A 27,913-nucleotide genomic window follows, 5' to 3' on the forward strand; every position below is an offset into this window, starting at 1 on the left:
CACGAATTTTTTTCATTGCTTTCATTCTGAATTCAGATTGTGGACTGGGTCAGAGAACATGCTGATATAAATCCAGCAAATGTACTGCAAAAGCCACAACTGGGATAAGTCACTTCAGTCCCCACTTCTTGTCAGAATGGTGGCCATGGGTTGACAACATAGAAGATGTCTGTGACCACAGTTTACAGGAGTTAACTAATGAAAGCCACTTCTCTGTGTCCCAGCTGCAGGTACGCAGCCTTTGAAAGCCCTCAGCAGCGCATCTTGCATATCAGAAAGGTGCATGCACTGAGTCTTTTGCTAAAGCAGGAAAACTAGGCTGAGCTACAGAACACAGAAAACAGCCCAATATGCTGAAACACAGATAACAACAAAAATCTATCCATTTTGGACTTCGCGTGAAAATGGTTAAAAAAGAATGCAAATGGGATTGATCCATGTGAGTGCTGACAAGGAGGCTGCTGATGTTAAGGAAATGACTCATTCTCTTTGTGTATAGGAAAGGCTGAGCACTACAAGTTTGCCTGGTGCACCTTTGTGTTAATTTTGGATCAGTCCAGTGAAACACCCTGTTAACTTATGCTCCCCTCACCACAAGGTGGCACATACGTACTCCCTGGGATTTTTAAACTGTACACTTAATTTTTAATAAGTAACTGCTATGCCATTATAGAGGGAGGAAGGGAGGGGGGGATGGGATAAAAGCACAGAATGATAAACTGCATTATATTATCAAGCATAAAGTATTAAACATAAGTAAACTATTCTTAATAACTGGATTAATCCCAAACTTTCCTTCTTGATATTACTTACTAAAAGGACTGAGGTGTACTAACATCAACAGAGAGGCAGTTAAACAAGATAAGGAGTTCCTGAAAACCGTGTGTTTTACAAATACGGTGTGTTTTTACAAATACACTCGCCAGAATTTAGGGGTGAAATGGAACATGGTGCCAGAGAGGGAAATAGGTACACAAATGCAGAAACCCAGGTGTATCCACCCATTATTTGGAGTCTCTAGATTTTAAGCCTGGTGTGCAGTGTTAGGGGTTAGTTGCTTGGTGTGCAGTGTTAGGGGTTTTCTTCCGTTGCTGCCAGTTTTCATCCTCCCTTTGTGAGTTTGCAGAACTAACTACATATGTTAAGAAAGGCTGTTCCCTAGTAGCAATTTTTGCTTCAAGCTGAAAAAGGTTGTGTTTGAATGTCAGACTTTGCAACATCCAAATATAAGCCTGTATTTTTACCTAGTGGCTGATCAAATAAAACCTCAGTGCAGTGGTCCCTCTTTTCAAATCCATGATATAAAAAATATACCTCATGCTCTCTAATGGCTACAGCACACTCTTCTCCACGGTGTCTAACAGACCCACGTCATATATCCTTCAGAAAGGCACTAAGCGGACTAGGAATCCACCAAACTGCAGAAGAGATTTGAAAGCACACTGAGATAAGCATGTGAGTACAAAAGAGAGGAGGAGGAATTTTTTAAGGACAGAAAAATACTGACCTAAACCAGAGCACAGAAACACTAACTAGCATGTGAAGCAATTCTATCCACGCAGCACAAAATATATGTTTTTAGCAAGAAGATTCCTGGAGACTTAAAGCATAAACTATGTACATAGCTCCCTCTGATGACCATTGGACACGATACAATGCAAGTCTCCCTTTACTTTTGTTCGTGCATTCAACTGACAGCTGACTGGTTAAATTCTAATTGCTTCCAAGTGAGGTCAGCAAAGGTATTTATCGAAAAGGACTGAACAACAGGCTCAACACACACATGCACGCGCACGCATAAGCACATACACACCATCTCTCCAGCGTGTTGATTTATGGAAACAATTATAATTCTGGTGGAGTCTTTCTGAGCTGAGAAAGTTTGTAGCTACACTAGAGTGTCTCATGTTGCAAAAAGGAGACAACAGAAATGGAGTACTTGGGTATCCAGCTCTTATCAACAGGAACAAGTAAGTTATCTGTTCTTTACAAGATCATTCAACAGTTTCTAATAACTAATAACTTATCTTTATTTCTATATGCTAGATGCTAAAAAAAGAATTAAGAAAACTATTTCTACTAATAATCTGAAAAGGATAGGAATAAAAACACAGGGCTAAAGCCATGAGGTCTGCTTTGAAACCTGAACTAGAGAAAAGTTATATGATAGACTGTGCTAATAGTAAATATATAAGTATGAAGTCATCAGGAGAATTTTATAATGCATGAGAGCTGAAATGAATCAATAGGAGATTTTTGGAAGGACTTAAAATTGAAGAGAGAACTGTGTTTACAATCAGTGTAAATGTCTGGTTATGTAAAAAGTTGGATGAGATATATGTATTGTATATGTATTAGAATATTTTTTAAAATAAGCTTAGCATGCCATGTATTTCTGTGTAGTACTTTTCATTAGCATATTATATCCTTGCACGTTTGTAACAATTGAGCATAACGACTTACACATGCACCTTTTCTCACAGATCTTTTACTTTCAGTGCAAGCAGCAAATTCAAGTAGTAAAGAAGGTCACAACAACAAAGGTTTCCATAACTTGTGTCTTTAAAGGATATTCTGACTGAAGAGATATTTAAGAAGCTCTTCTATTTCGCCATTAACTATTAAGGAATAACAATCAGAATTCTAGAAGAGGGAGCAATCTCATTTAAATGAATCTGTAACTCGTAAAGACAGAAGGCAGGTCGGTGACCTAAGAGCGACAGTCTACTTGAGATTTAATTTTCATTATGTTGTTCATGAACACCCAGAACACTGCACTATAATGCACAAATGGATACTGACATGGATCCTGCCAATTTTGCTCTACAGATCATACTTTTACATTATCTTTCTAATGGGCACTATATCTTTAGCTTGCAATGACATGACTCCAGAGCAAATGGCTACAAATGTGAACTGTTCCAGCCCTGAGCGACATACCAGAAGCTATGATTATATGGAAGGGGGGGATGTAAGAGTGAGAAGACTTTTCTGTCGAACTCAGTGGTATATGAGGATTGATAAGCGAGGCAAAGTGAAAGGGACAAGAGAAGCAAACAACAACTACAGTAAGTCATATTTTTGCTTTTCCTAAGTTTTTAGAAATTTACACACTGTTTCCTATTCCCTAATTTACCATATTTCCAAAAGAGTTTTGTATCGTGTACTGACCATTGTGTAAAACAAGTTTTCCAATTAATCGTACGGCAGGACATTTGCTATTGATTTTGAAATGCGTCATTTTAAATACTACACTGTAGATCTGTTAATGTATTAGTTACAGCTGGGAACCATTAGCAAACAGACAGCCTATTTTAACAAGTGAACTAAGGTTGTATGTACAAAAATGTGTAACCACCAACTCTCCTCATAAAATACTCCTCAAACATTAAACTGCACTTATATAGTGCACAAACTACCTAAAAGTTTGGTGTGTTTGAGTTAACAATTAAAACGTAGCAATACTAGAAAGTTCAATGGAAAGAATTATGTAAACTCTCTTGCAAAATCTTTTAGAAAGTTTGCCAAGCCAGGAACAAAATCTATTTTAGTTTCTGCAGTTCATTATTACAATGATCATGATGCTGAAAAAATATTCTCTCCCCTTTCTTCCAAAACCATGACTCATCTAGAGAGAATGGACATACAATATTTTATGAAGCTGTACCAAATACAAATTCTGAACTGAAAAATGAATTGTTGTACTAATATGTATTTTCCACACAAATATCTATATAACCTTTGATTTACATTTGAAGACACCAATTTTTACGGTCACTATTTTTGCCACTTTGTCTTTTGTGTTGTTACAAATGTATTGTTTATTTAGAGAAACGTGACATCTGCTTGAAAACACATAGGATTATACAGCATATTTCAAAACAAAATTATAATGATAAGGGGCCAGGGACATGCTGGTTGAGTACTTAGAGACAAAAAAATGTACAAATATATTTCCAAGAATGCTGTTTAAAAAAAAGTTTTAATTTGTTGTATAAAATAGTGTGCTTTTTATAACAGCAGCAGCAAAAGAAATCCATAAATCAAACTCCAAGAACTGTTAGTGTGTTTCAGCCTTCAGCTGAAGCTGAGTGCTTGTTTTCTATCAGAGCAGCACTTTCGCGTGCTACGTGCCTGGCTAGTGGGCTCCATAATTTATTTCTTTACTTCATGACTACATTAAGTGCTTGGCAACTTGTGTGGCTAAAACTGCATTGACTAATGTTACTGTTTCTTTTAAAATTTGTTTCCATATGTCTCCTTTCTTCCTACACTATTACATAGCGAATATTCCTCTGAAAGACAACACATGGCCAGCAGCCAACTAAATTATTTGGTCCATATTCAAGAAGACTCCCTTTGAGCTTCAGGAGGGCATTGCTACAATAGAGATCCATAGGACTAGTTTTGAACTCAAATGCTGTTCCCATAAAAATCACTGGAAAAAACGTTACAGACCGTTGAAACTGAATCTTCTGAATTAATGCAGATAAGTGAATATTCACAGTACCCAACTTTTTTCTGTCATTATTTACAAACACATTATGACAGCATCTAGAGCTGAGTAATTAATTATACAGAGTTGCTTTCTTATTTCCATGATGCTTAAGAAAAGCTTTGTTAGCAATTGAGCATTATTTCAAATTCAAGCAGAGGTTCTCACTTCTCTGAAGGAGCCCATTCTGCTTAAGCACATTAAAGACATCTTTAAACATTCTGTAGTGAGCCCATTAGAGAGCACCACATCCTCTTGTGCCAATGATGAAGTCTCTTGCAGTTTTCTGAACACTTCCTGATAATTTAGTGATGGCAACTAATTATTACAAATTACAGAAAGGCTAACTCGAGTCACTAAGCCCTCACATTTATATTGCAGTAGGAAAAAAAAAAAAAAAAATCAATCCTTTTGCTGGTAAGTGCAATGAGTATGAGGAAAAAAAAATTAAATTGTAATGGTTATCTGGTAACTGATGTATACTGTGACGAACCATCTTTAAATTGGCTGAAGTATGTAAGAAATTCGCACTATCTTAAGTCTAATACTCTAATTTATCTATTGCATCTTAAGGAATAATACCCAAATGCTTTTATTGGGCAAGTAGAATAGGCAAATATAGACAAAAGAGGACTAGAAAAATGTGAACACTGATAATCTGGAATTTCTGAGAAACCAAAGAAATTCGTACTGTAGCATTATTATAGGAACACTTTTTGTCATACCCTTTGTTCAACAAAAGATGTAAACAGCCTTTCTGAAGATGTGCTCATGGCCCTCTACTTAAATCAATTACCATAAAGAAAACAATATTATACGAGAGGGGAAAAAAGCATAACATACAAAAAAACCCACAAAAAATAATGCCCACCTGGACTAGTACAGCTCCCCTAAGGAAAAAAAATTAACATTAGAAGTTTAAACAGGCTATTTTTATCCAGGTTCTCAAACGCATAATTTTAAAACCATACAAATAAAGAGGATGTATGTATGCGTGTGATCAAACATTCTTGTTCCATGATTTCCAGTTCTGAAAGTCAGTAATAGGTAAATCAAACCCATTTCTTAGGATGGAATGCCAGAACTTCTGCAGTCAGACTAATCAAGGGACATGAAAAGTGTTGTTCCAAGAGGTTTCTTCTCATTTTATCCTAATTTTCCACTTACATAAAAAATAAAAGGAAATCTTTTCCCTTTAGAATTTGCTAACTTGTGCCACGAAAACAAAATAAGAAAAAAAAATTACCTATCATAACTTAGCTTCATAAAGAAAGCTGCCCTGACAGTTTTGAGGATCAAATGATCTATTTCTTTTCAGCCCATGAGGTGTGAAGCATGAATATTGTGAAGAACAATTTTCACATTGAGAAATGTCTGTAGAAGGATAACTCCATCACAACTTTGGCAAGTGCCAAAATTCATAGAGATTCTCCTACCAGTTGGGACTAGAACTGTAAGAATGCCAGGATGCTGAGGAATTAGGGTAATTGGATTTCAAATTTCTCTAGTCACAGAATAAAATATATATATACACACACATACTATGAAAGTAACAGCACAAACAGTGAAAGTGTTAACATTTCTAAGGGTTTTAGTTAATAGCCACTGTATTAAATGTGTGTGGTTTCAAATTTCATGACATAACTAAATGCTGAACCAAATCCTCACTCACCAATTGTAAATAATCTGTATTTATCAGTCAATTGCTTCAAGAAACACTAGAATTTAATTGCTTAGTTAAAGAAATACATGTGTGCTGCATCAGTGCAAGCAAATTGCCAAAACCTGTTTACAACAGTGCTGACCTTGTTAGGTACCCAAAGAATATGGTTCTGCGCACAATTCGGAAAGCAGTAGAGCCTTCTGGTGGACATAAAGGTGATAACCCAAGAGTGAACTAATCAAATCAGAGGACAGTGATCTCCACTAAGCAGAGGAAATCACTTTGCACCTGACAGCTTTGCTTTCAATCTGAAAACTAAATGGCAGAGTGAGAACTGAGAGTCACTCACTGAAAAACTAAAGCAAGAATTAGGCAGCAGCCAAGAGGTTAGGTCACCCAGAAAAACCTGTCATTATCCATCAAAAAATTCTCTTTGACAAAAACTTACTATAACTTGCCAAAGTTATAACTTGCCTGAACCTTTTTAACAAAAAATAAATTCTACATCTTGTTCAAGGAAAAGAATCTAAGTTGGCACACAAAACACACTTTTTGAATTCATGACTGTAAAATGTGATATTGACTGAACAAATCTTGGAGATAACAAGGCAATTTGCTAACTCTTAATCTTTGATAGAAAAATAAATCACTTCTTGTCACCCTTTACTCCTTCCTTTATTTCAGTTTGTGTTTCAGAATTTTGCCAGATTTACCTAATTTTGCTCAGAAAAAAGGCAGCAAAAATCAGAGATTGTTTTGACTTTATCCAAGAGGATTTTTAACTATGGCTGGATGATGCTTTAGGACTTTCCATGCTCTGTTGCCTTCGGAATCTCATTTTAAAGACTTCAAAGGGTCTCTTAGTTACTAGAAAAGCCTTCCCGGAACCTGAATCCTAAGATGTCTGATCCTATCATATTCCACGTGTGCTCTAAACCCAGAAAGTGCCTATTTCCTCCTTTTTTCAGTGGCTAAAGCCAACAACAACAACAAAAAGTAGAGAAAGTAGTCTAGTGAGATCTTGACTTAAAATGGCTGAAATATTGATTACAATTTTATCTTGGAAAACGACTTCTATTTTGACCAAAATCCAATAAGGCAAAGTTTTCAGCAATATTAAATGAATTTCAACTCACTTTTGCTCAAATGTAAACCCTAACTTGATGACAAAATACATTTTATACACATCTTAGTGGTTAAAGATTTCAACTCACTTAGAAATCAGAATTACTTCCACTAGCATTCTATATAAGCCTCTTAGCATAAAACAAATGTATGCATGCTGTGTTTCTCTATACATTTTATTTCTGTTGTTTAAATAAATATTACATAGAGAGCCAAGAAAATTCAGGTTCTGAAAATCGGGTATTGATGGACTAGATTCAGTTAAGGGTTATGTGTGTTCCAGACAAACAAAAAGCCTGTCTGTGCAACTGCATTCTTGGTTTTTCAACAGGTTGTTGGTTCAACCAACACTTTGGTGCCAGGAAAAGACAAGCCTTCACTAACATGAAAATGTTGTTTCACATTAGTACTCCGCTACTCTTTTCAATGATAACAAGAAGACTTAATTCAAATGGAAATATATGCATATCCTCTCAAAACCTAGCACACAGCACCAAGGATGACTTGCTCCCACACAGTAATTAATCAAACCTAATATACCAGATTCCCCTGCTGCCTCTCCAGTTCTTTGGCACTGGGGATACCCTAAAGTGTCAGCCAGCAGAGAGATCTATGCCTACCGCTCAGGCTATACCTTATCACAAATCCCAGGTTTTCACCCTCAACTGCTGATGAAGATGGGTTTTAGCAAAGATGCAGATAACAGAAGCAGCTGAGTTACACCTGTCTTAACATCTCCTATTGACTTTTTTGGTGAGTGCAGCCTTTGGGGAGGTGAGAAGAAAGCAGGGTGTAAAGTCTTGAACGATTGCAGCAGGATTCTTCAGTCTCACGTATCAACATCCAAATCACTGCTCAGCTGGCAGAGTATAAGAGCGGTGCCACAGAACACAATTAAAACTGTTTACAGCTTCTCAATTTACCTCCTGAATCTTCATCACCTTGTCTATTCTTGGGCATTTGCCAGCTGAAAAATATGTGTAAAGCCACACAGTAGCAGTTTACACTCACTTTCTTCTCACTCTCATGAACAAAAATGATTTCATAAGCTCTGTGGGGGAAAACTTAAACCTCTGGGCTCAGGCCCAGGCAGCAGCTCCACAAGTTAACATACACCAACAGGGCTATGCCTGCCTGGGGGAGCTTCAAAACTGAGCTAACATCAGTCTGAGCAGTGAAAAAATCAGAGTCTATACACATTGTCCTTACTGATTCCTTCGACCTTGATACATCCTTGTAGTTCACTTGTGACCTGCCAGTTTTTTTTAATCTCTCAATACTGAAATTCATCAGAAATGAGAAATACTGCATTTTTATAGAACGATCAATCAAATTTAGCAGCCAACTGCAGAAGCAGTTACAGGATACATATAAATTGCAGCTCCTTCTCCCCCACAGCTTTTCCCCCCACATTGTTTACAATTTCTGAATCTTTAAAAAATTCAGTGTTGTATCATTAAGTATGTTATTGCTCCATCCTGAAGAAAATGTGCTGAAGTGGCCCTGACCTGAGACTCAAGAGACTTGAGGCTAATCCAAACTTCTAAGCAATTTGCTTACAGACTTTGGGAAAATTCTTCAAACTCTCAGTGCCTCTATGAAAAAGAATTATTCACCTCTCTGTAAAGAGCTTTAAAAAGTATTAGTGAAAAAAACTTCCAAACCACAAAATAATTGCGTGTTAATATTATAAATATTAAATAATTTGATAACAGAACATTAATTGACTAATAGAAAATTAATTAGAAGTCCTGAAGTCAGTAGCTAGACAGAAAAACACCGACCTCAGATGAATCTTAAAGAAGCAATTTCCATACAGGCAAATAGAATTTGGTATATTCCCTTATACAGTCAGCCTTGCAAAATAAAGCCTAAATCCAGATATTCCCTTTCAGAGCTTCCAACTTTCTGTATTGTTTGAGTATCTGAAAGTGACTGGTTCAGATTTCTAGGATCCTGGAATACAGAACAGAGTTGGCTTTCCTCTCCATCTTCCTTAAAGCTTAGGAAGACCAAGACATCCTAAACCATGTAATGACAGTGTTCCACACTACAAGATCTATCAACTAGCAGTATATTTTGGAACACATTTCTCATCAAAACAGCGTAAGTTTAGGCAAATGTAGGCTGTTACTCTTCATGGGTGGCACACTGCTTTCATTGCATAATTGACTGCCTATGACTATATTTGGCAACTGTATTTCAATTGTCTTGTTTGACCTTTGACATTATTTTTAATTCTGGATATGACAGAAAGATCAAGTTAGCCTTCTGGTGTATGCAATTAAGAAACATTATTAATAAAAAGTTAATAGTGAAAATTTTTATGGCAGTAACATAATAGAGGTTAACAATCATAGCACTGAATTGTCACACTTTAAAACTTGCATAACACATGACATCATTTATTCAAATGGAAAAAATTCTTTGTAACAATTAGCGTTGAAAAGTTAGAAGTGGATATTCAAGATGTGGCCCACAACTTCATGAAAGCACACCAAAGAAGCAATAAAAATACCAATGCAATCAATAGGCTCTTTTGACTATTATTTAGCTTTTAAAACAAAGAACAAAACCAGGAGGAAGTTATTAAAGATTCTAAATCCTCTGTTCAAAACACTGAAATCTTCCTTCTGTGTCCAGTTTTTCAGAATTAAGCCCAGTCAGAATACGGATAGATCAACTCAGAACTAGAAATGAAAACAGCAAACACGACCATTCCATGGCATTAATAACTACAGTGCCTTCAACAGGGACCAACATACACCACTCATCTCCATCTCGTCAAGAATGACACCTTTTGAATACCCCCATAACCTGGGGGATTTTTTTTTTTTTTTAAGGTGTTTCCTAGCATTAGTACTTCCATTTTTGGTAAGCTAGCTTGCTTCCTTTTAAATGTGTCAACAGACACTGGGAGGTGCTATAGACTATAAAAAGAAGGTAATCAGACTTGTCCTTGGCTAGTTTGATACCTTGGAATTTTAATATTTGTCTAACTAGACGGTAATGTATTTCAAAGCAGAAAAAATAGCCCCAACTGTTAAAAAGAAGCACATTTTCCTTAATAACCTGTGCTAATTTAAAATGTTTTATTATGACCTTTAAATGTCACATGGGAGTTGATATTTCAATCAAAACTAAATGTTTACAGAAAAAAAAAAAGACACAACTTTATGACTGTTAAACACAGAAATTCTTTTCAATGAACATACAGATTATCTAGAGCTGAAAAATATTAGCAGAAAAAAATAACCACAATCAACACCAAATTTGGAAAAGGTTGTATGTGAATCTGTGCTGCTCAGGTGAACTGGGGCTGTTTGTGTGCCCAGCTGGAATGCAGTGGCAAACGTGGAGTTTTACATGCCAGGTGTGTGGAAATGCTCACTGCAAGAGCTTACTGGCTTCCTGGACAACACATTCACAACATTATATGGTGATGATAGACTTGTCCTTTTAGTGGTCTACATGAACCCTAAGGGTGGCAATATTCAAGCTCTCTGGCTAGTCACTGAGCAGATGGATTTGGGAGAAAATGCTGATCTAATCAAGGGAAGAAGGCAGCAAACAGTGGAGTGATTCCATCCAGTGTTTGTGTAACTCCTTGTGAAAACAAGAGTTGTACTCCCTGACAGAAACTCTGAAGTAAACCAGAAAGGGTAACTGAATCCTGGAGAGTGCAGTCAGTACTGCACACAATAGGAAACTGCAACTTTCACCAGCTTTCAAAAGCAACTTTTAACTCCACCATGCTAATTTATTTCCTTTGGAATAGCCCAGGCAGCTTGGGGATTGCACATAATGTGCAAGATGATACACAGAAATCCAAGCAATTTTTGAGTACTTACTGGTGACATTTTACAAGGATTTAGGGAACTAGCTATGTAAATCCAGGACAGAATGACTCAATGAAACTTGCTTGATAGTGCTGCCTTACAACAAGATTTATGTTGTGGGAAAGGCCAGCACAAGATCTCCCTCTGCAGCAGCCCTTTATGTTTGCTTGTGGGAAAACTGCACCTGAGAAGTCCTGAAGTCATCACAACCATGTCATTCCCAGTGCTACAGCAACAAAAATGTAATACTACTGTTACTTAAGGACAGGGACAAATATCCCTACAAATGCATCCCAACTGCATTCCACACACAGCAGCAGTGCCTGCATTAGCTCAGCATCATCTTAGCGATACCATACTAGAACACAGCATACACACAAAAAAATCTCTGCCATATACTAAGCACATCTCTGACCACATCTAAACCACAGGTGTGACAGAACTTACACAGCACTCTGCCTACTAACATTACTACTAATCAAAAGTGAAATTGTATACAAGTACTTTCAAACTAACTGGTGACAAAAAGGCATTCTTCCCATTTAAGTAAGCTCCACTCTTCTAACCAAATGGTTTTTACTGAGCATGGAGACTCTGCTCAGTATTTCCAACAAAGACTGAAAACCAAAACAAAATGAAAAGGTACATAATTCCCAGGGCAAGCAAGTTCTTTAGAGCACTCTAAAACACTGCATACCACTCAGAAAAAAAGAAAGAAACTTCTTTATGCCGAAATTATGATTCCAAAAAGACAATTCACCCACTCAGGAAACAAAATACCACCTACCACATCAGGTAAGGGATGCCGTAAGAACCGTGGAGAAAAACCCATCAGAAAATGGATGGAGAGCCTCTTCCCTGCAAGGAATCCTCCTCTCCTAGCTGCTGGCCAGCTACAAGGCCTGGCTCTGCCCTCCTTCCTCTCACTAATATGTAATCAGGTACAGGTGAGAGGAGTCTCTCACTCTGGTTTGCATCCTGCCACCCCATCAGTACTGGCACTGTCTCACAGAGCTGAGCATTCTCTCTGAGCATCTGCTTCAGAAGCCAGGAAAGTTTTCTTATTGAGGCTGTGAAAGACAGTCTGGCATGTTCTACCTTACTAACAGTGCAACAGCCACATATTTGGGTGAATTTGTGTTGGACTTTGTAGCAGATATTTATTAGTTCAAAGGAAATCAAATGTTACATCAGTTTTGAGAGTAGCCTTAGGAGAGTCTGCTCAAGTTATAAAGTAAATGGCAAGAGTCCTAGGCCTCTTATACTCATCCCTTTAAATGCCTTTTAAGTTGAGCAATGAAAATAACATAGCTATTAATAAACCCAAGCTTTTAGATTATTATATACTAATTTCAATCAGAATGTTTATATTAGCAAACTGGCGCTCAGCCTTCTTTACTAAATATCAAACTAAAATTACTTAGCATGCCTCCATTTCTGATTGCACCCTTATGTGACTTGGGAAATTGAGTCTATATTACTGAAGAGAACTATCACGCAACTAAACTAAAGAAAAAAATTTACCACATCTTTCTAGGAAACTATTACCACATATTTCACGGAAATCATGCTCTGTTAATTTTTTAGCTAAGTAATCCAGTGTTTTGAATTTGAATTCCTCTAATTTAGTCATATTCTTCTAGGACACATTCTGATGAAAACTTCTGAAATGGTTATTTTCATCCAGAGGGAACACTGGAAGCAAAACCAGTCTATACCAAAACTATAAAACTATCATTAGACCAAAAGCAGAATTTTCAAATTATTCATAAAAGGCAAACCCCCCTCATTTAGTTCGGTGATGAACAGCCCAACCCTGAACCAGGCAGATTATTTAAGAGGATTTGATGAGTAAAAATGGCTATATCATTTAAGCAGAAAATGATCTAGTGATAAAAGATATATTTATCATAATTATAGTGAGAAATTATTGGAGAATTATTCAGAACTGTTCAACATTTGAAATGGAATACACTTCTATGTTTGTCAAAACAAGACTTTTTCTTCTTAGATAACAAAATATTCCATAAACAAAAGTACACTGTTCTTTTTACATAGGATCTGTAGACAACCCAGAGACAGTTGTTTAAGAGGGCTGACAAGTACTCGAAGGACACCTCAAGTTACCTTAAAAAAGGGCAATATTTCAGCCTAAACCCCACAGCATATATATGGTGCTAACATTTCTACATCACTTCAGGTGGTATCTATAAAAATGTGCAAGTTGCCACTGTCATGCAACTGTGAGACAAAAATAACAGAACCCATGTTTTCTGACTTTGTCCCAATCACTTGTAAGTGATAATCTTGTATACATAAGATACAGGCATTTTTCTCCTGCAAGGGCTCAATTAAAATCATGACTGCCATTACCAAAATATTTTTTTCCCTTTCTTCCTCTTCACATGGCTGTTCACTGTTTTCTGTCTGTGATATAATTTTGTTTAGGGTATCCTTATTCATCTATGAGAAAACTGAATAAATAATAGTTTTGTACAAATTATTTCCCAAACAGACTACCCAGATTCTAAAAGTAGAATGTAGGTGATCACCTCTTTTAAGGTGACGTAGGAAAATGAAGAATATTTCTGTCTGTATACAGCACTGTAAATATTAAAGATTTTGGATCAAAATTCATTTTATTGTCTTGTTCATACTTCAACAATGCAGTTCTGGGTGTTTTCAGCTGAACTGAGCTTAGCAAGGAGGATTGTTTGTTATAGTGCTCATTTCCCGAGTTTACTCTCCAACACCAGCCCCGTCACAGCGGGACGGTTCCTCTCTTTGTTTTCCTCTTAAGAACTATCTGGCAGCTGCACCCCAAACTAGCCTCTGTCAGTGGATTCCTAAAGAATTCTATATACAGCATCTCTTGTAATCCCATGTGCTGCGATCTGCATCGCAGGTGGTACTGTACAAAAAGTTCGGATTTGAGCCCTGTCAGACTGTGCCATATTTGTTTCATTAACATTGATTTCTATGTGAAAAAAACAATTCCCTCTCTGTGTGCATGGTATTTGATTGAAATAAATTCTCAACAACACAGAGATTTAATCAACATGAGAAAGTAATTGCCGAGAAGTACAGCATTAGCTCTTTCCAACAAAAAGTCAAAATATGGCTTTTCTATTCATACTGACTTAGAAATGAACTATGGGAAAACTATCACTGATGGTCTAAATAGCTGCTGTTGAAAGTAAAGAATATTGCACAGCTGTGGAGGAGTTAAGTTACTGACTAGTGGAAAAGCTATCTAACCCTGTGATTCATTAGGAAAAGTTTGCTCAAGAGTTGAAAGACCCATATTAGGAAAGAGACAAATACATGCCATTTGTACATGCCATCTGACTCTACTGAAATCAGTAAAAGTTTTGTTACTGATGCCTATCCATGGCTGAGGAGTTTATTTAAAAATATGGCAAATAATAACTATTGCTTCTGCAAATCCATGTGCTTTTACTTTAAGATACTGTTTTATAACATTGGTAATAAATACTGGGCATAAAGAAAAATGGAATTCCTGTTCCACTATTAATATCTTTCTGACTTTCAAGTTAGAATGACTTCTCTATCTTACCAATATCCATATAGGAGTAATGCTACTATCACTATTTATTCTACTTAAGATATGGTCTGAAAAGTACATCAGGATATACCCAGTTTAGGTTAGTCAACTTGAAAAATAGTTAGCTATCACTTTTCAAATATACATGCAAATTTATAATTATATTTGAAAGATATAACTGGAAGTTTATTCTAGGTTTTTCTGACCTATATAAAAACCACATATATTTACATTTCTATACTGACTAAAAACTGATAGCACTATTTAAAGTGAATATATATTAAATAGTTGAAGTATAATCTCATTTTGTAAGATTTTTTCCTATTGTTAGTTTACATGTGAATCAAGGATATATTGATACTCATGGGGGAATTAAGGTGGTACAAAAAGAGGAGTTAACAGCAGAATTACTTTGTTTCATTTTGTGCGGTAAAAAGCAATCATCTCAATAAACTTGTGTAGTGTTTCCCCAGCCCCTTACTACAATACAGCTGAAGTCACAGATATTTTATGCAAAGAAAGAAAAGGTTTCTTCACCACTTTAACTGCTTGGAATAGCCACAATTGTTTCAGTCAGAGCAAAAAAAGCATAGCAAATCCTTTACTAAGAACAGGTTTTCTTTATACATTTTAGAACATACCACTACAGGCATAGCCAAGCCCCATGCTCTTTTAACTGTACACTCTTTGAGGCAGTTCAACAATTTCCTGCTAAGTTCAAAGTTATGGAGTCACTATTCTTTTATGTTGCAAACATTAGTAGAGAATAGTACCATAAGGAGCAGAAATGATCATAAATACAATGCAGATTCAAAAAAGACTGTCAAACAGAATCTGCCAATCACAGAATTATGCAAGCTTAATGCAAATCCACCACAAAATAAAAATATAAGAGCTGCAAACCCTTTATTTACACATGCAGCATCTGTTACTCAGTCCAGATTCTTATATTAAAACCCTACTAACCATTACCTGAGTCGTCTAACTTTATAAACCCATGGAAGAAATCTCATTTTACTCTGCTTCCTTAAAACGAACATTTTATTCTTCCCTGCTGGAACAAGGTCCTTGTTGAAGCCCATTACTGAAATGCATGTTTTCAAGTATCTACAGCTCACAGACCAGCTGTTTCCCAGATTTTAAAGGGGACCATATATTGTGCTACAGGTTGCTTATGTAGTAATTCTATGGAGCTCATCAAAATTTCATTACACCACTACATATAAGAACAAACTGTAGGAGAAAAAATTGCAAAGTAGAATATTCTCAGAGGCCCCTGACTAAAGCTGTTCTCTAATGCTTGAGTGGTATGAAATCTGCCATTTTTTCAAGGTCAAGAGAAAAGTATGTCTTTACACTTATGCCAATGCACTGCACTGTTGTCTATCAAACAGGTTGGTTGATTATTGTCAGAGATAGAAATCTGGAATTCTACCAATATAACAATATGGATGCCAGAATGGATCTGAATTAAATCCTTTAACAGACTGGTCACAGATATCTTTATAACAAACAGTCACTGTATGGTGATAGAGCAGTACCCGAGCGCTTTGAGAGCCGAGAAAATGAAGAACTGCAGTTCACAGGCACAGGAGAGCTCCCATCCCTCCTTAGGCAGCTCAGGGAAACAAGAAACTTTCCTTAGTTAAAAGGAAAGGCAAAGGTAAAAGGTAAAAGGTAAAGATAAAGTAGTAAAGTGGTTTCTACCATATTTTACATACTCTCCCTCTAGTTAATTGAGAGAATACTTTATGTGGGGTTCTTGGTGCTAAAGCAGAGGAACAGTGGGTAAGAAAACAAGGCAGCTTTCTAACTTCACAGTTGCCCTTTTTTATGTTCCCTCTATATAACTTTAGCTAATATAAACTGATAATTTAATTAAATATAACTGTACTAATTCACACATGGGGATATAAAAAGTAGAACAAAAGCAATGGAAAACTGGATTGTGTACAACCAACAATATACTAAAAATGTGTTAAGTTAATTGAAACACTTAAAGAAATGTAATTTAATTTGGCTAATCCTATGCTCTAGTAATTGTCAGTACTTATTATTCCATTACTTTTTTACATTAGCTATGACTGGTAACTTCTTTTCATAATATATAACATCATACCATTCTATCACAACACACTGGAATGTGTGTTCTAGAGCTCTGATTTTTACTTTCAGGGTACAAGTCACTGTCGCTGAAAAGTGAGGCCACTACTCCTATTTAATGCAAAAAAAAGCAAAGCAAAAAAGGCTGTGGACTCTACAAAATAGAAAACGTTCACATTATTCTAGTTGAAATAGTTTTCTCACTGACTTCCTGATATGCACATGGACAAAAGTAAGAGTGTGCATGGACACTTTCACCACCAGATCCAAATGGTTAACACCTGATTTCCTCTACATCCTGGCCTTTGCAGTCAAAACTGAAAAGAAGTTCAGATTTTCCAGCTGGTCAATTGAGCTGAATTTAAAAAGGCAGATTAAAAATCACACAAATAAGTACAGAACAAAAGAGAAATTTGGCTATTCTATATCTTGACTATTTTACAGTCTATTTGCTCTGATAATAGCAACTTGTCCTGTAGCAGAGGAACAGTTTTCTCTGCTGGTGCTGATGCTGCTGTTTTTCTCAGCTTTGGTATAGAATTGTAAAGCAAGATAACAACTAAAGATGACAACTGGATGACAGTGACACATTTACAAATACCTGGTCAAGTGAACACAGAGGTTTCAAAGTTCTGCCTATGTGTAGTGGCAAATATTCTATGGATTTCCCTAAAGTCAGGCAAATATTCTACAGATTTCCCTCAAGTCAGGCTTCCAGTCAGGCTTAAATTTTAGACCAGTAAAAACTGTGTAATTAAAAGGAAATAATTACTTTAGGCAAAACTATGGAACGATCTAAGCTGTTTGAAAAAACAACAGTGGTAGGATAATTGACACGTTTTGATTCATAGACTGATCAAGACAGGAGAAACTTCTGCTACAAAATCCTGATTTATTATTTATTATCAGAATTCAATTAGATTATTAGATTGGTTTTGATTTTGATGGGGTTTTGATTTTATTAGTTTATAATTTAGTCTCTGGTCTTATACAGATTTTGAAAAATCAACTAAATCCAAATTATTTGTCAGCAGCAAACCAGAACAATTTGAGAGGCCATACATATAAATATATGTCCAGTAGTGTTTTGAAGGCAGGAGTGAGCCAGCTGGTTTCTATCAATTCCCACTCTGCAGGGCAGCAAGGGGTTAGTAAGATTTTCTTAGCAGCTTCTTGCATTTTGTACCTTGGAAGGAATTACGTAGTTCCTGCTCGTGTTCTTCTAGACACTGTAATTGATATATTTAGATATCCAACTTCAGCTGTTCCTGCACAAAATAGCAGATCAGATCTGGAAATGGAACTAAAATCTATTCAGTTGGGTAGTGCTTGCATTTTACATAACTACTGAGAGTGGGAAAAGATGTCTCTTCAATAGGGATTGCAGCGTTTATGACTGAAATGCGCTCTTAACTGCGTGAAACAAAATTTTACTGTCTAAAATTTCAAACCATTTAAAAGTCTTTGCTTCTGTGCCATAGGCCCCTCCAGATATCTTCAAGCTCTGGAATACTACAGCCACCTTCTTCCTTATGCAATCACTTTCTGAATTTTACTTCTTTTAAATAATTTTGGTTATAAGCTACTTCTGGGACCATTTTCCCTGTTAAAATGTATTGTACTATATATTTTCACTGATAACACATTGCAGAATGTCATTTTGAGCAACCTATGGACATTTAATATTTGCTTTTAGTGATTTTTCTCAATAATATATAATTTTAAGTTATCCTCAAAGTACACAGGAAGGCAGTTCTTAGATTCAGTTTGTCCCCAGAATACAGCTCTGCTCTTCCTCTTGTCAAGCCTGTTACAGGAACCAGAAAAACTGCCATAGGAATAGCAGGAGACAGGACAATATGCAGAACAAAACAGCAAGGCCTTGAGTTCAGGGAATATTTCATATAAAAAGAGCAGATTCTATGTCAGATTTATTTTTGCCCCATTTAGCTGAATAAATCCAGAACCCACTGCCACGTTATATTGAGGCTGATTTTGTGACTGCCTGCAGCCAGTTCAGGTGATATAGAGGAAATGCACCTGGATTTAATGTTCCTCAATTCAGAGAATGAAATACTGATACATGAAAAAGGCACGTTAACATGCGCTCCTTTTTTTCTTCGCAAAACAGAAGAAAAAATCGTCCATAGAAATGACATGACATTTTATGTCAACTGTGATCACTAACTCAGGAAAGGGGAAAGAAGCAAACACAAAGCTCATTACCAGATAAAAACACAAAATAGCATAGTAACAAAAATTTTTTGAAAAGACAAAGTAATCTTTTAAAGAACTTTGCATTATGGAAGAATTTGAAAAACAGGAGGCTGTGCTCTTATGCGGAATTTTCCAAGTTCAGATAATCAAAATAGCTGTAGACACTGAACCTGAATAAGTTTTGCACCTCTAGTTGGATACATCTTATCTTGCTGTGAAAAGGTTAATAAGTAACATTTTACATTTACTTTTGGTATTTTGAGGCTGCATTCTGAAAGTCTGCAGAGCTTGAAAACATTTATTCTAGTAAAATCGGCACAAAATATTTAAATACTAGAAATAGTCTTCATCTGAGCTGTAGGGAAAGCATTTGTTGTACAAGTTCAGCTCTAAGCTATTAAATCATTAATTTTATTACTGCTTGGAAACAACTACATTTTGTAAACAGTCATTCCACACTTTTTTCCCATTTTTCATATCAGTAAATTATTAATGCTGTAATAAGAGAGCACTTTTTCAGACTGAGGATTAAGACTTGGATTTTACATGACAGCATTAATTCTAAAAAATAATATTATTCTTCATTATAACCATATGTTTCGCTTCAGGGCAATTTTTATTGGAGGGAAATGTAGTTTCCTGCAAAAATGAGAAATGACTACATGCTGTCTAAGGGGCTGATCAAGAAAATATTTATATAAAGCAGCGGAGATCAGCGCAGTAAAGGCTTCTAATAGGTTTAATGAGACATTCCCAAGAGAAGGACTGCCTGGGGTGTTATCAGCATGTTACTCCGTTGGTACTATGTACTGCCATGCACAAGTCACACCTCTAAATTGAAAAGCTCCATAACTTTGCAATCTATTTTAGTGAAAAATGTCACACCCTTTGGTTCTGAAGATCAAATCAAGAGTAATCCTGGAAACAGAGTGGTCTGAATAGCTCATGTTCTAAAGAGACACGCACAGGAAGCAGCAGTTTAGTCAGAACATCTACACCAGTTCTTACTATGCCACCATTTTCAATGAAGAATGAAGCATTTGATTTATAAAACTATTTCCTAACTCAGCAAAATTAAGAGAGTTAATACAAAACTGAGGAAAAACAGGTTGTACAATAAGGAAAAATACTTGAAAATTTTACAGTATTTCTCTTCACCTTATTTTCTCTTTACCTCTTTCTCTTTTTTATTAATTGCAATAGGGTCAGTGAAATTCTCACTACAGTAATTAGAGGAGGTAAACCTTACAGAGTGTCGTAAACTGAGGAGCACTGCATTACATTTATTCACTTTGAAACATGACTAAAAACAGGTATTATGGCTTTCAATATTTCCCACTGCAGAAGAAATATGCTAAAGTTTAAAGTAAAAAGGAAGGTTTATTTCCAAACACCAGTCTGGTAGTTCAAACCACACTCTTCACATTTTAGTATCAGCCACACATGGTTGGAAGGGCAGATTATACATTTGATGATGCATAAGAAACTGTGCAAATACTTGGAACAATGCAGACTTAAGAGTGGAACTCAGCTTACCCCTTCCTTTTCTGTCATAAAGGTAAACACCCACAAGTCCAAGTACACATGCAAAGAACAGATCTTGTAAGTAAAATAACAGCACTTCTAAACAATCATTTTAGTTGCCTGTTGTATCTTCCCTCTTATGTTTGGTTCTCCTCTTGCCTTTTTTATACTGTTTTCACAGATATCAAGTTAGCAGTTTCTTTCATAAACCTTGACATAGCTCCTATTCCACAACTAACTTACCTGTCAGCTGTTGAGTATCAGCAGGACAATGGTTTATTATAAAGTTGTTGCACCTAGGAATGCATGTATCAATTAGTTTGCATGAAAAATGGGAGAAATTAGTTTGCTGGAAAATGGGAGAAAAATTTATAGATAAGGTAATGTCAAATAACGAAAATTTTCAATTAAAATCTAATGGAGTGCAAAAAAACCTTTAATGGACTTCTGTTTAGCACTTAGTTGATATTAATACAGTATGCCTCCAGGCTTTGTGTCCAATGACTTGCAAAATGCTAATTAAACATCAGCTACTTATGCTTAATCAAATGTTCCATACACGGAGTATATCTTGTAAGCAAATTCTGTTGCTTGAGGATGCAGAACAATGTGCTGCATCAAGTCCTCAAGGAATACCTCTCTGTTAATCATGTTTCCTACAACTACAATTTTTTCTGCTTAGAAATTGCACACAGGACAAACCCAAGAGTTTTGAGTGCTTTGAGTATTTCTCCATGATATCCAAATATCTGGCACCTCACTGAAGCAGTAGCTTCAACTGTTCTGAAAATCCTTGACAGATTCATTATTTCTGTGCATTTTTACAGCCGTATTCATATTTAAAGTGCTTCAGAGAGTCTACACATGCACAGCAAATGCACACACAGATACAGCAAAAAGGCCCTGAAGAACTTATTTAGCCTTCTATGCTGTAAATAACAACATATATGTGTTTATGACATACACCAAAATTCTGAGCATCACAAGGAGAAGATAGAAGAAAGTGATAGTGAATGTATGTACCAACTTGTCTTCTGTTATTTAGTTGTTCATTAAAATCATATCCACAGACAGAAAATTCCTGGGGTGGAGAAATCTTGTGCTTTGAAAGGCATTATAACACATACCTGTACATTTATTTCTACTTAAAAAGCTTATGAACAGGAGTTCTATGAGGAACTAGGAAACTCCTTCATTCTCTTGCGAAGGAAAGTACTCAGTATAAATGCAAATTCTACTTTCTATCAATTTTAATTTAATAATAGGGAAAGATAAGAAGTCATATTATAAAATATCTTAAATCAATACCTTTATTTGCAGTAATTTTTTTACTGTTAGTTTTTATGTTTGAGAGAGAATGAGCACACAAATTGTTTTAGCTAAAAATGAACTTCAAGATGCTTCTATTTAAAAATATTTAGACCCATAATAGCTTAAACTGCACAAATACTTTACAATCTAGACACTATATTAAAAAAAAAAAAAAAAGAAAAAAGAAAAATATTTCTTTAAACCAATTACTTTCAAAACTATCCAATAGAAGTATTCATTTAACTGATAAGACTCACCTAGAAAAAAATTTAAGCGTAATAGACTAGCTAATGAATGTATTTACTGTGCTGGCTTACCAAATGCACATATGTACCAATAACAGCAAGAACGTTTTCCAAGACTGACCATCGTGAATAGTATTTCCTGGCTTTAAGAGGCACAAACATTAACTTATTAAGTGCCAGAACAAAAGAACAAATCACATTATATATCATTAAACAGTGTTTTCTAAGAAAAGACAAGATCACTTTCCTTGGCCCTGAATCATTTGCAAAGGTCATTTGAATTCATAAATATGTGCTCCAAATTAAATTAATGAGAAACACACGTTAGTAAAATTTTAACAGAAATTACATTTTGTTTTGACTCATTTTCCATCCAAGTATTTTCTGCTCCTCTGTCCCTATTTAAGATTTCACATACTTCATTTCCAAAGACAATTCTGCTGAGGAAAGGGTGTTTCACAAACATGTTCCTCCCAAGAGCTGAACTGTCAGTGCCAGCCTCCCTACCCCTGAAAATCAGCAACAGCCTGATTTCTTTCAACTTCGCTGCACAGAGAGCCACAAGAAAGTGCTGTACATATCATACGTGCTCTCACAACACACGTACCTGGCAGAACAGAAAAGCACTGGGATGAAATTGCTGTCAGCTTTCTGAAAAATGTAACGGATGTGAAAATGTCCCTTTGAATGAGTGTCTACAGACACTGACTGGCAAATTGAGGAGCAGCGACCAGAATCCTTATGCAATAGACACTGAGGGAACACCTGCAACATAGGAACGAAACAGAGCCAGCTGATGAGGGACTGGACACCATGTGTGCTTCACAGAACCTTCTTGAACAATCCTGGCACACTGGGCAGTTCCCTGGCATGTGAAAAGAGATCTCCCTCTGTGGTTCTGCTGCCCCTCCTCTTCCAAAGCCCTGACAGGTTATACCTGCCCATGGGACCTCGGGCACCAGCAGCACTTACTGGTTTCCCCACAGCTCTCAGGAGCCAGAGTGGCAATTGCTCTTTCAGCCTCTTAGCTGATAGGAGAAATGCCCTGATTTTGCTAAATCTCAAGTCTCTTGCTACTTTGTCATAGACAAGACACTGTTATCTAAGGATATTATGGGCAAACACAAAGAAACTGCCTATTCAACTATGCTTGCATACTGATGGAAATTACTTTAATATTGTCTGCAAATAAATTGTGTAGCAATAAAAGCAAAGATTCATTTTAACAAATACAACTTCAGTGTGTTGTAAAAGCAAAAAAAAAAGTCTAACAAATAAAAGGAAGATGAAAATGTTGATTTGAAAATACTAATCGAATCAGAAAAAAACACTTACTATCAGGTGATAAAAACAAAATTATCAAATACCACTTGCCAGGAGAGAATCATTTTACGTGACAATGCTCAGTTTTATACCAATGATATAAATGAATGCCCATTTTTCTACCCAAATTTCTAGCCTGAGGTACCATCCTGTCATTCAGGCTACGGTTATGGAATAAGTCTAGACATAAAAGTGTCTGGTTTTGAAGTACTGAGCAACTGTCATTCTAGACCAGAATGCCAGGAAACTCACCTCATTTATGACATAAATATTCTCCAAAACCTGATACATATTTCACCCACTAAAGCTGTTGTGTCAGCCTAAAGGCTTGCTTTGTTTCTTTTCTTTTTACCTTTTTTTTTTTTTTTTTTTTTTTTTTTCCCCTACTGGATATCAACTGTGTGTTATTTAATTTGCAAGTGGTTACAAAGACTGCTGCCACCATCTATAAGCATCTTTTCTGAAGACAAACTATAGCCCATCTCTGCTGAGTGTCTTTTACATACACCAGAGGAATTTCAGCTCTGCAGGAAACTTCATTCATTACAGGAATTTTAAGCTACATTTGATACACTGACCATACAACCATATAAAATTGTTTGGAATTTCATGCTGATTTTATAGAAAGTACAGTTGTTTTCAATTTTGGATGCCCATCTCTAGGTTGTTTGGTTTTTTCTTTTCCTGGCTTCAATCTGATTTCTTTCCCAGTTACTTAGTGGTATATTCAAGCCTTCTCTTAAACCTCTACCAAACTTCTCTGGGGATGCTTTAGATAAAGCAACTAAAGAACATAGTTTACATTTTAATTTTTAAATCAGGGATATTTAAGACCTTGTTGAAGCTTGACCTTGTGAATTTTTCCTCATCAACATGTTATTAATTTAAGCATGCCTTTAAAGCAATCTTGGTTATTAGAGTATGAAAAGAGTATTTCAATGAAACAATCTATGTATAAGAAATTTCTCTTTCCCATCCTAGCTTGGTGACTTTTTTCTTTTCATGAATAGATATTGAAAGGATTAAACCCCTTTACTTCAAAAGGAAACATGTAAGAACAGACCTGCTCATTTAAGACAAGGAAAGACATTGATGTCTCAACTGTGAATAAAATAGAAAAACAAGTACCCCAAACCAAATAAAGTAACTCCAAGTTAGCATGAATGTCACAATCTACTTCAGGAAAAAAGAAAACACTAAAAAAATAATGTAAAAATTGCAACAATAAAAATATTGCTTTAGACAAAACCTTTTGGCATTTCCTTTTTTAAAGTAGTAGGATTTCTTACTACTGTAACTTCAGCCAACATCAGCTTACTCAAGGAAAACTCAATTCCTATTAGCATGACCTGTTTTAAAAAGTAATTTTGAATCTCCCATTTTTTTAAATTCTGTATAAAGAGAAAACTCACACAGATTTTTTTTTTAAACTCCCCTTAAGTTAATGGCCAACAGAGGCAAAAGAACAAATGGATATAAGCTGTCACTGAGGAAATGCAGATTGCAAATTACTACGAAGTCTCTAGCCATTAAAATAAATCAAACTCTGGAACAGCCTTCGGCAGAAACACTGGGGGAAAAGAAATAACAACTCCAATTTAGTATTGGCAAAGTTTATGAAAAGAGAATTATCTGATGCAATTCCCAGGCTAGCAGAGCAGTGGACTTGATGACCCAGAGATCCCTTCCATTGTTATGTTCTTTGTTAAGCTAAATGTAGATGTTCATCTGTTTTTTGGCCTCACTGTGGTTTTCCTAAAGTGAAATTTAAATGAAAGTTAATATAATTTTCGTAAGTTTCGGTTACAAATTGCCCTTTGTTAGAACTATTGCTAGGCCTGCAGCAGAGTGGAACTTGTCAAAGAATTCTAAGAGTTTTACTTAAAAAAAAAAAAAAAAAGCTGGCTTAGCATTACAAGGGAGTACAGAAGTATAAATGCTCTGAGCTGAATGCCCAGCAGTGCACACACCATGAGAAGAGGGAACCGATCTGCTAAAGAAAATAGGAAGAAAAAAAAATATCTGTATGTGCTAGGACGGATACATCAGTAATATCAAAGAGAAAAGCAAAACAACATGAAAGAAAGCAAAGGACAAAAGGACAATAAAAAAGTATAGGGAAGGAGAAATATCATAGACCTTTAATGTCTTTCTTAAAAACCTAACTAATGAAAAACTATTACCATGTGGCTGTGAAAAGTCAATGCCAACTTGAAAGGGAAAAATAGGAAATGTTTTGCTAAAGAGGAAATTCAGGTGATAATCTAACACGTGCCTCTCTCCCACCATCCTCACTTGCCTTGAGCTGGCTGCCTTTGAAAGCCCCCACTTTGGAGAAGAAGTCGCAGTGCAGTTGCTACGGCAGAGAGCTCTGCCAGTGACTCAATACGGAAAGAAATGGCTCAAACTCAGATGTATAACTTGAAACTATTGCTTAAGACATTAATAAGATTTAGGCTTGAAAACAACATAGTGTTCCTTAATAACGTGCATAATCCCCCTGCCTTCACTTTTTTTTTTTTTTTTTTTTTTTTTTAATATTAACAGAAGAGTATTTTTTATGTTGCAGGTAACTTGAATGCATCACTGTGACTCTACAGAAAGCATTGCTGATATGTACCAGTGAGATGAAAATAAAGCAGTTTATAGAAAACAACACTAAATGTTTTCTAGTTTTGAATAAATAAGCTTTCAGGGCAGCCTTTAATGATTTTCAAATACATGTATCTTTACAGCTCCAATCAGTCATAAAAGCACACAAAGGTCAAGCAAATACTTCATCTTATTTAAGACACTGTGGTCTGTTTTCTGTCACTGGCAAGTTCTAAGGTTTACACTCCAGGGGATGATACTGCTACACAAGTCTTCAAAAAAAAGGCTTTACACAAATTCTGTGAACCTTGATGGCTAACTCCATATTCCAAATGAAACCCTGATCCTGATAAATTCTAAGCTACACTGCTTCTCTGAAAACAGATAAATACTTATACTGATATCACAACTTCAGTATATACTTAAAAATTATCACCATACATCATTAGAGTGGCTCTATGCAGACATGATCACATAGAGGGAATTTTTAAAGTCTAGCCCTCTCTTCACATAATACAAATACACCTAGTTTTTCTGTTTTCAAAGAATGATTGCTGCAGATTTTCAAAAGACACAGAAATATTACAGAATATAAGTTCAACTAAAGAATTACAGAATACAAGTTCAACTAAACCTTCTAAGTTCACTGGAGAACAACCAACCATTTAACAGCCCTTACTGTGCTCCTTTGCAGGTATTCTAGAAATCCGAACGGTGGCAGTTGGAATAGTGGCAATCAAAGGAGTGGAAAGTGAATACTTTCTGGCAATGAACAAGTCAGGACGACTCTATGGAAAGGTATGGATGCAAACTTCTCTTATGTGAACATCCCTACAATCTTAGAGGTATCTTGAGATGTAGCATTAGTATGGTTTTTTACAAAACAGATTCCCAACTAAACAGAATGAATTTTGGACTTATCCTATGCACCCCATATTAGACTTTATGTCCATTTAATATATTCAATGCTTAGGTTTTATATACTTCTTCAAAATGGAATAGAAAAAGCTAAAATATTCAATACTCAGATTTCAGAAGCCAAATTTATTTATTAAAATATTCATAATATGCAGTGTCTATAATGCAAATTCTTCTCCCATCTTGCCTATTCTAAGTATTTAAAAAGACACTTGTACTTACTTTATCTTATTATCTACTCTCAACAGAAGGTATGCAACGAGGACTGCAACTTCATCGAGCTGATTGAAGAAAACCATTACAATACATATGCTTCTGCAAAATGGACACACAAAGGAAAGGAGATGTTTGTTACACTAAACCACAAAGGGGTTCCAATGAAAGGTAAAAAAACAAAGAAAGAACACAGAGCATCCCACTTTCTTCCTCTGGCAATATCCTAATCACAAATGATCTATAAAGAACTAGTTCCAGCAGGAAGATTAATTTTAAGAAGACTTTGACAAGATACCAAGAGAGGCTGGAATACTACTGAGAAACTGAACAAGCTGGACTTGCGCATTTATGTTTATTTTTAAGAGACTACATGAAAAAGATTTGAAAATATACACAAATCCAGATTTACTAACTAAAAGTTGTAAAAAATTCTAAAGAGTTGTACAATCATTATCTTAGTCATTGTAACTGGGTAGTTTCTTAAATTAATTTACCCTGAAGAATAAGTCATTACTTGATTATCTGATAATATTTTATTTAAAAAACTATCTGCTTCTTAAATATGGCTGCTATAATAATAATAAGCAGATGATAATGTTGTGTAAAATATGTCAGACTTTAAGGCTGCTGGAATGAGTTGTCAGATTATCAAGTCAATAGAAAATGTGGAGGCTGAGCAGTATTTTAAATACTTCCCCCAAGAAACTGATATCCTATACATAAACTATATGATCAAAAAATATAATCTTGTAAATGTTTATTGTTGTATTCAGATAA

The 27,913-nt window shown here is 35.7% G+C and overlaps 1 protein-coding gene across 1 annotated transcript; it reads left to right on the forward strand.

Moving 5' to 3' along the window:
• The first annotated feature begins 1,761 nt into the window (after nt 1–1,761).
• On the forward strand, nt 1,762–27,913 carry FGF7 (fibroblast growth factor 7). The gene is made up of 4 exons (XM_040077620.2): nt 1,762–1,970; nt 2,499–3,068; nt 26,697–26,800; nt 27,169–27,913. Exons 2-4 carry the CDS (start codon nt 2,783–2,785, stop codon nt 27,361–27,363), a joined length of 585 nt encoding a protein of 194 aa, XP_039933554.1. The 5' UTR covers nt 1,762–1,970; nt 2,499–2,782; the 3' UTR covers nt 27,364–27,913.

This window comes from Hirundo rustica, chromosome 13, assembly GCF_015227805.2.
Source record: "Hirundo rustica isolate bHirRus1 chromosome 13, bHirRus1.pri.v3, whole genome shotgun sequence".
Lineage (NCBI taxonomy): Eukaryota > Metazoa > Chordata > Aves > Passeriformes > Hirundinidae > Hirundo > Hirundo rustica.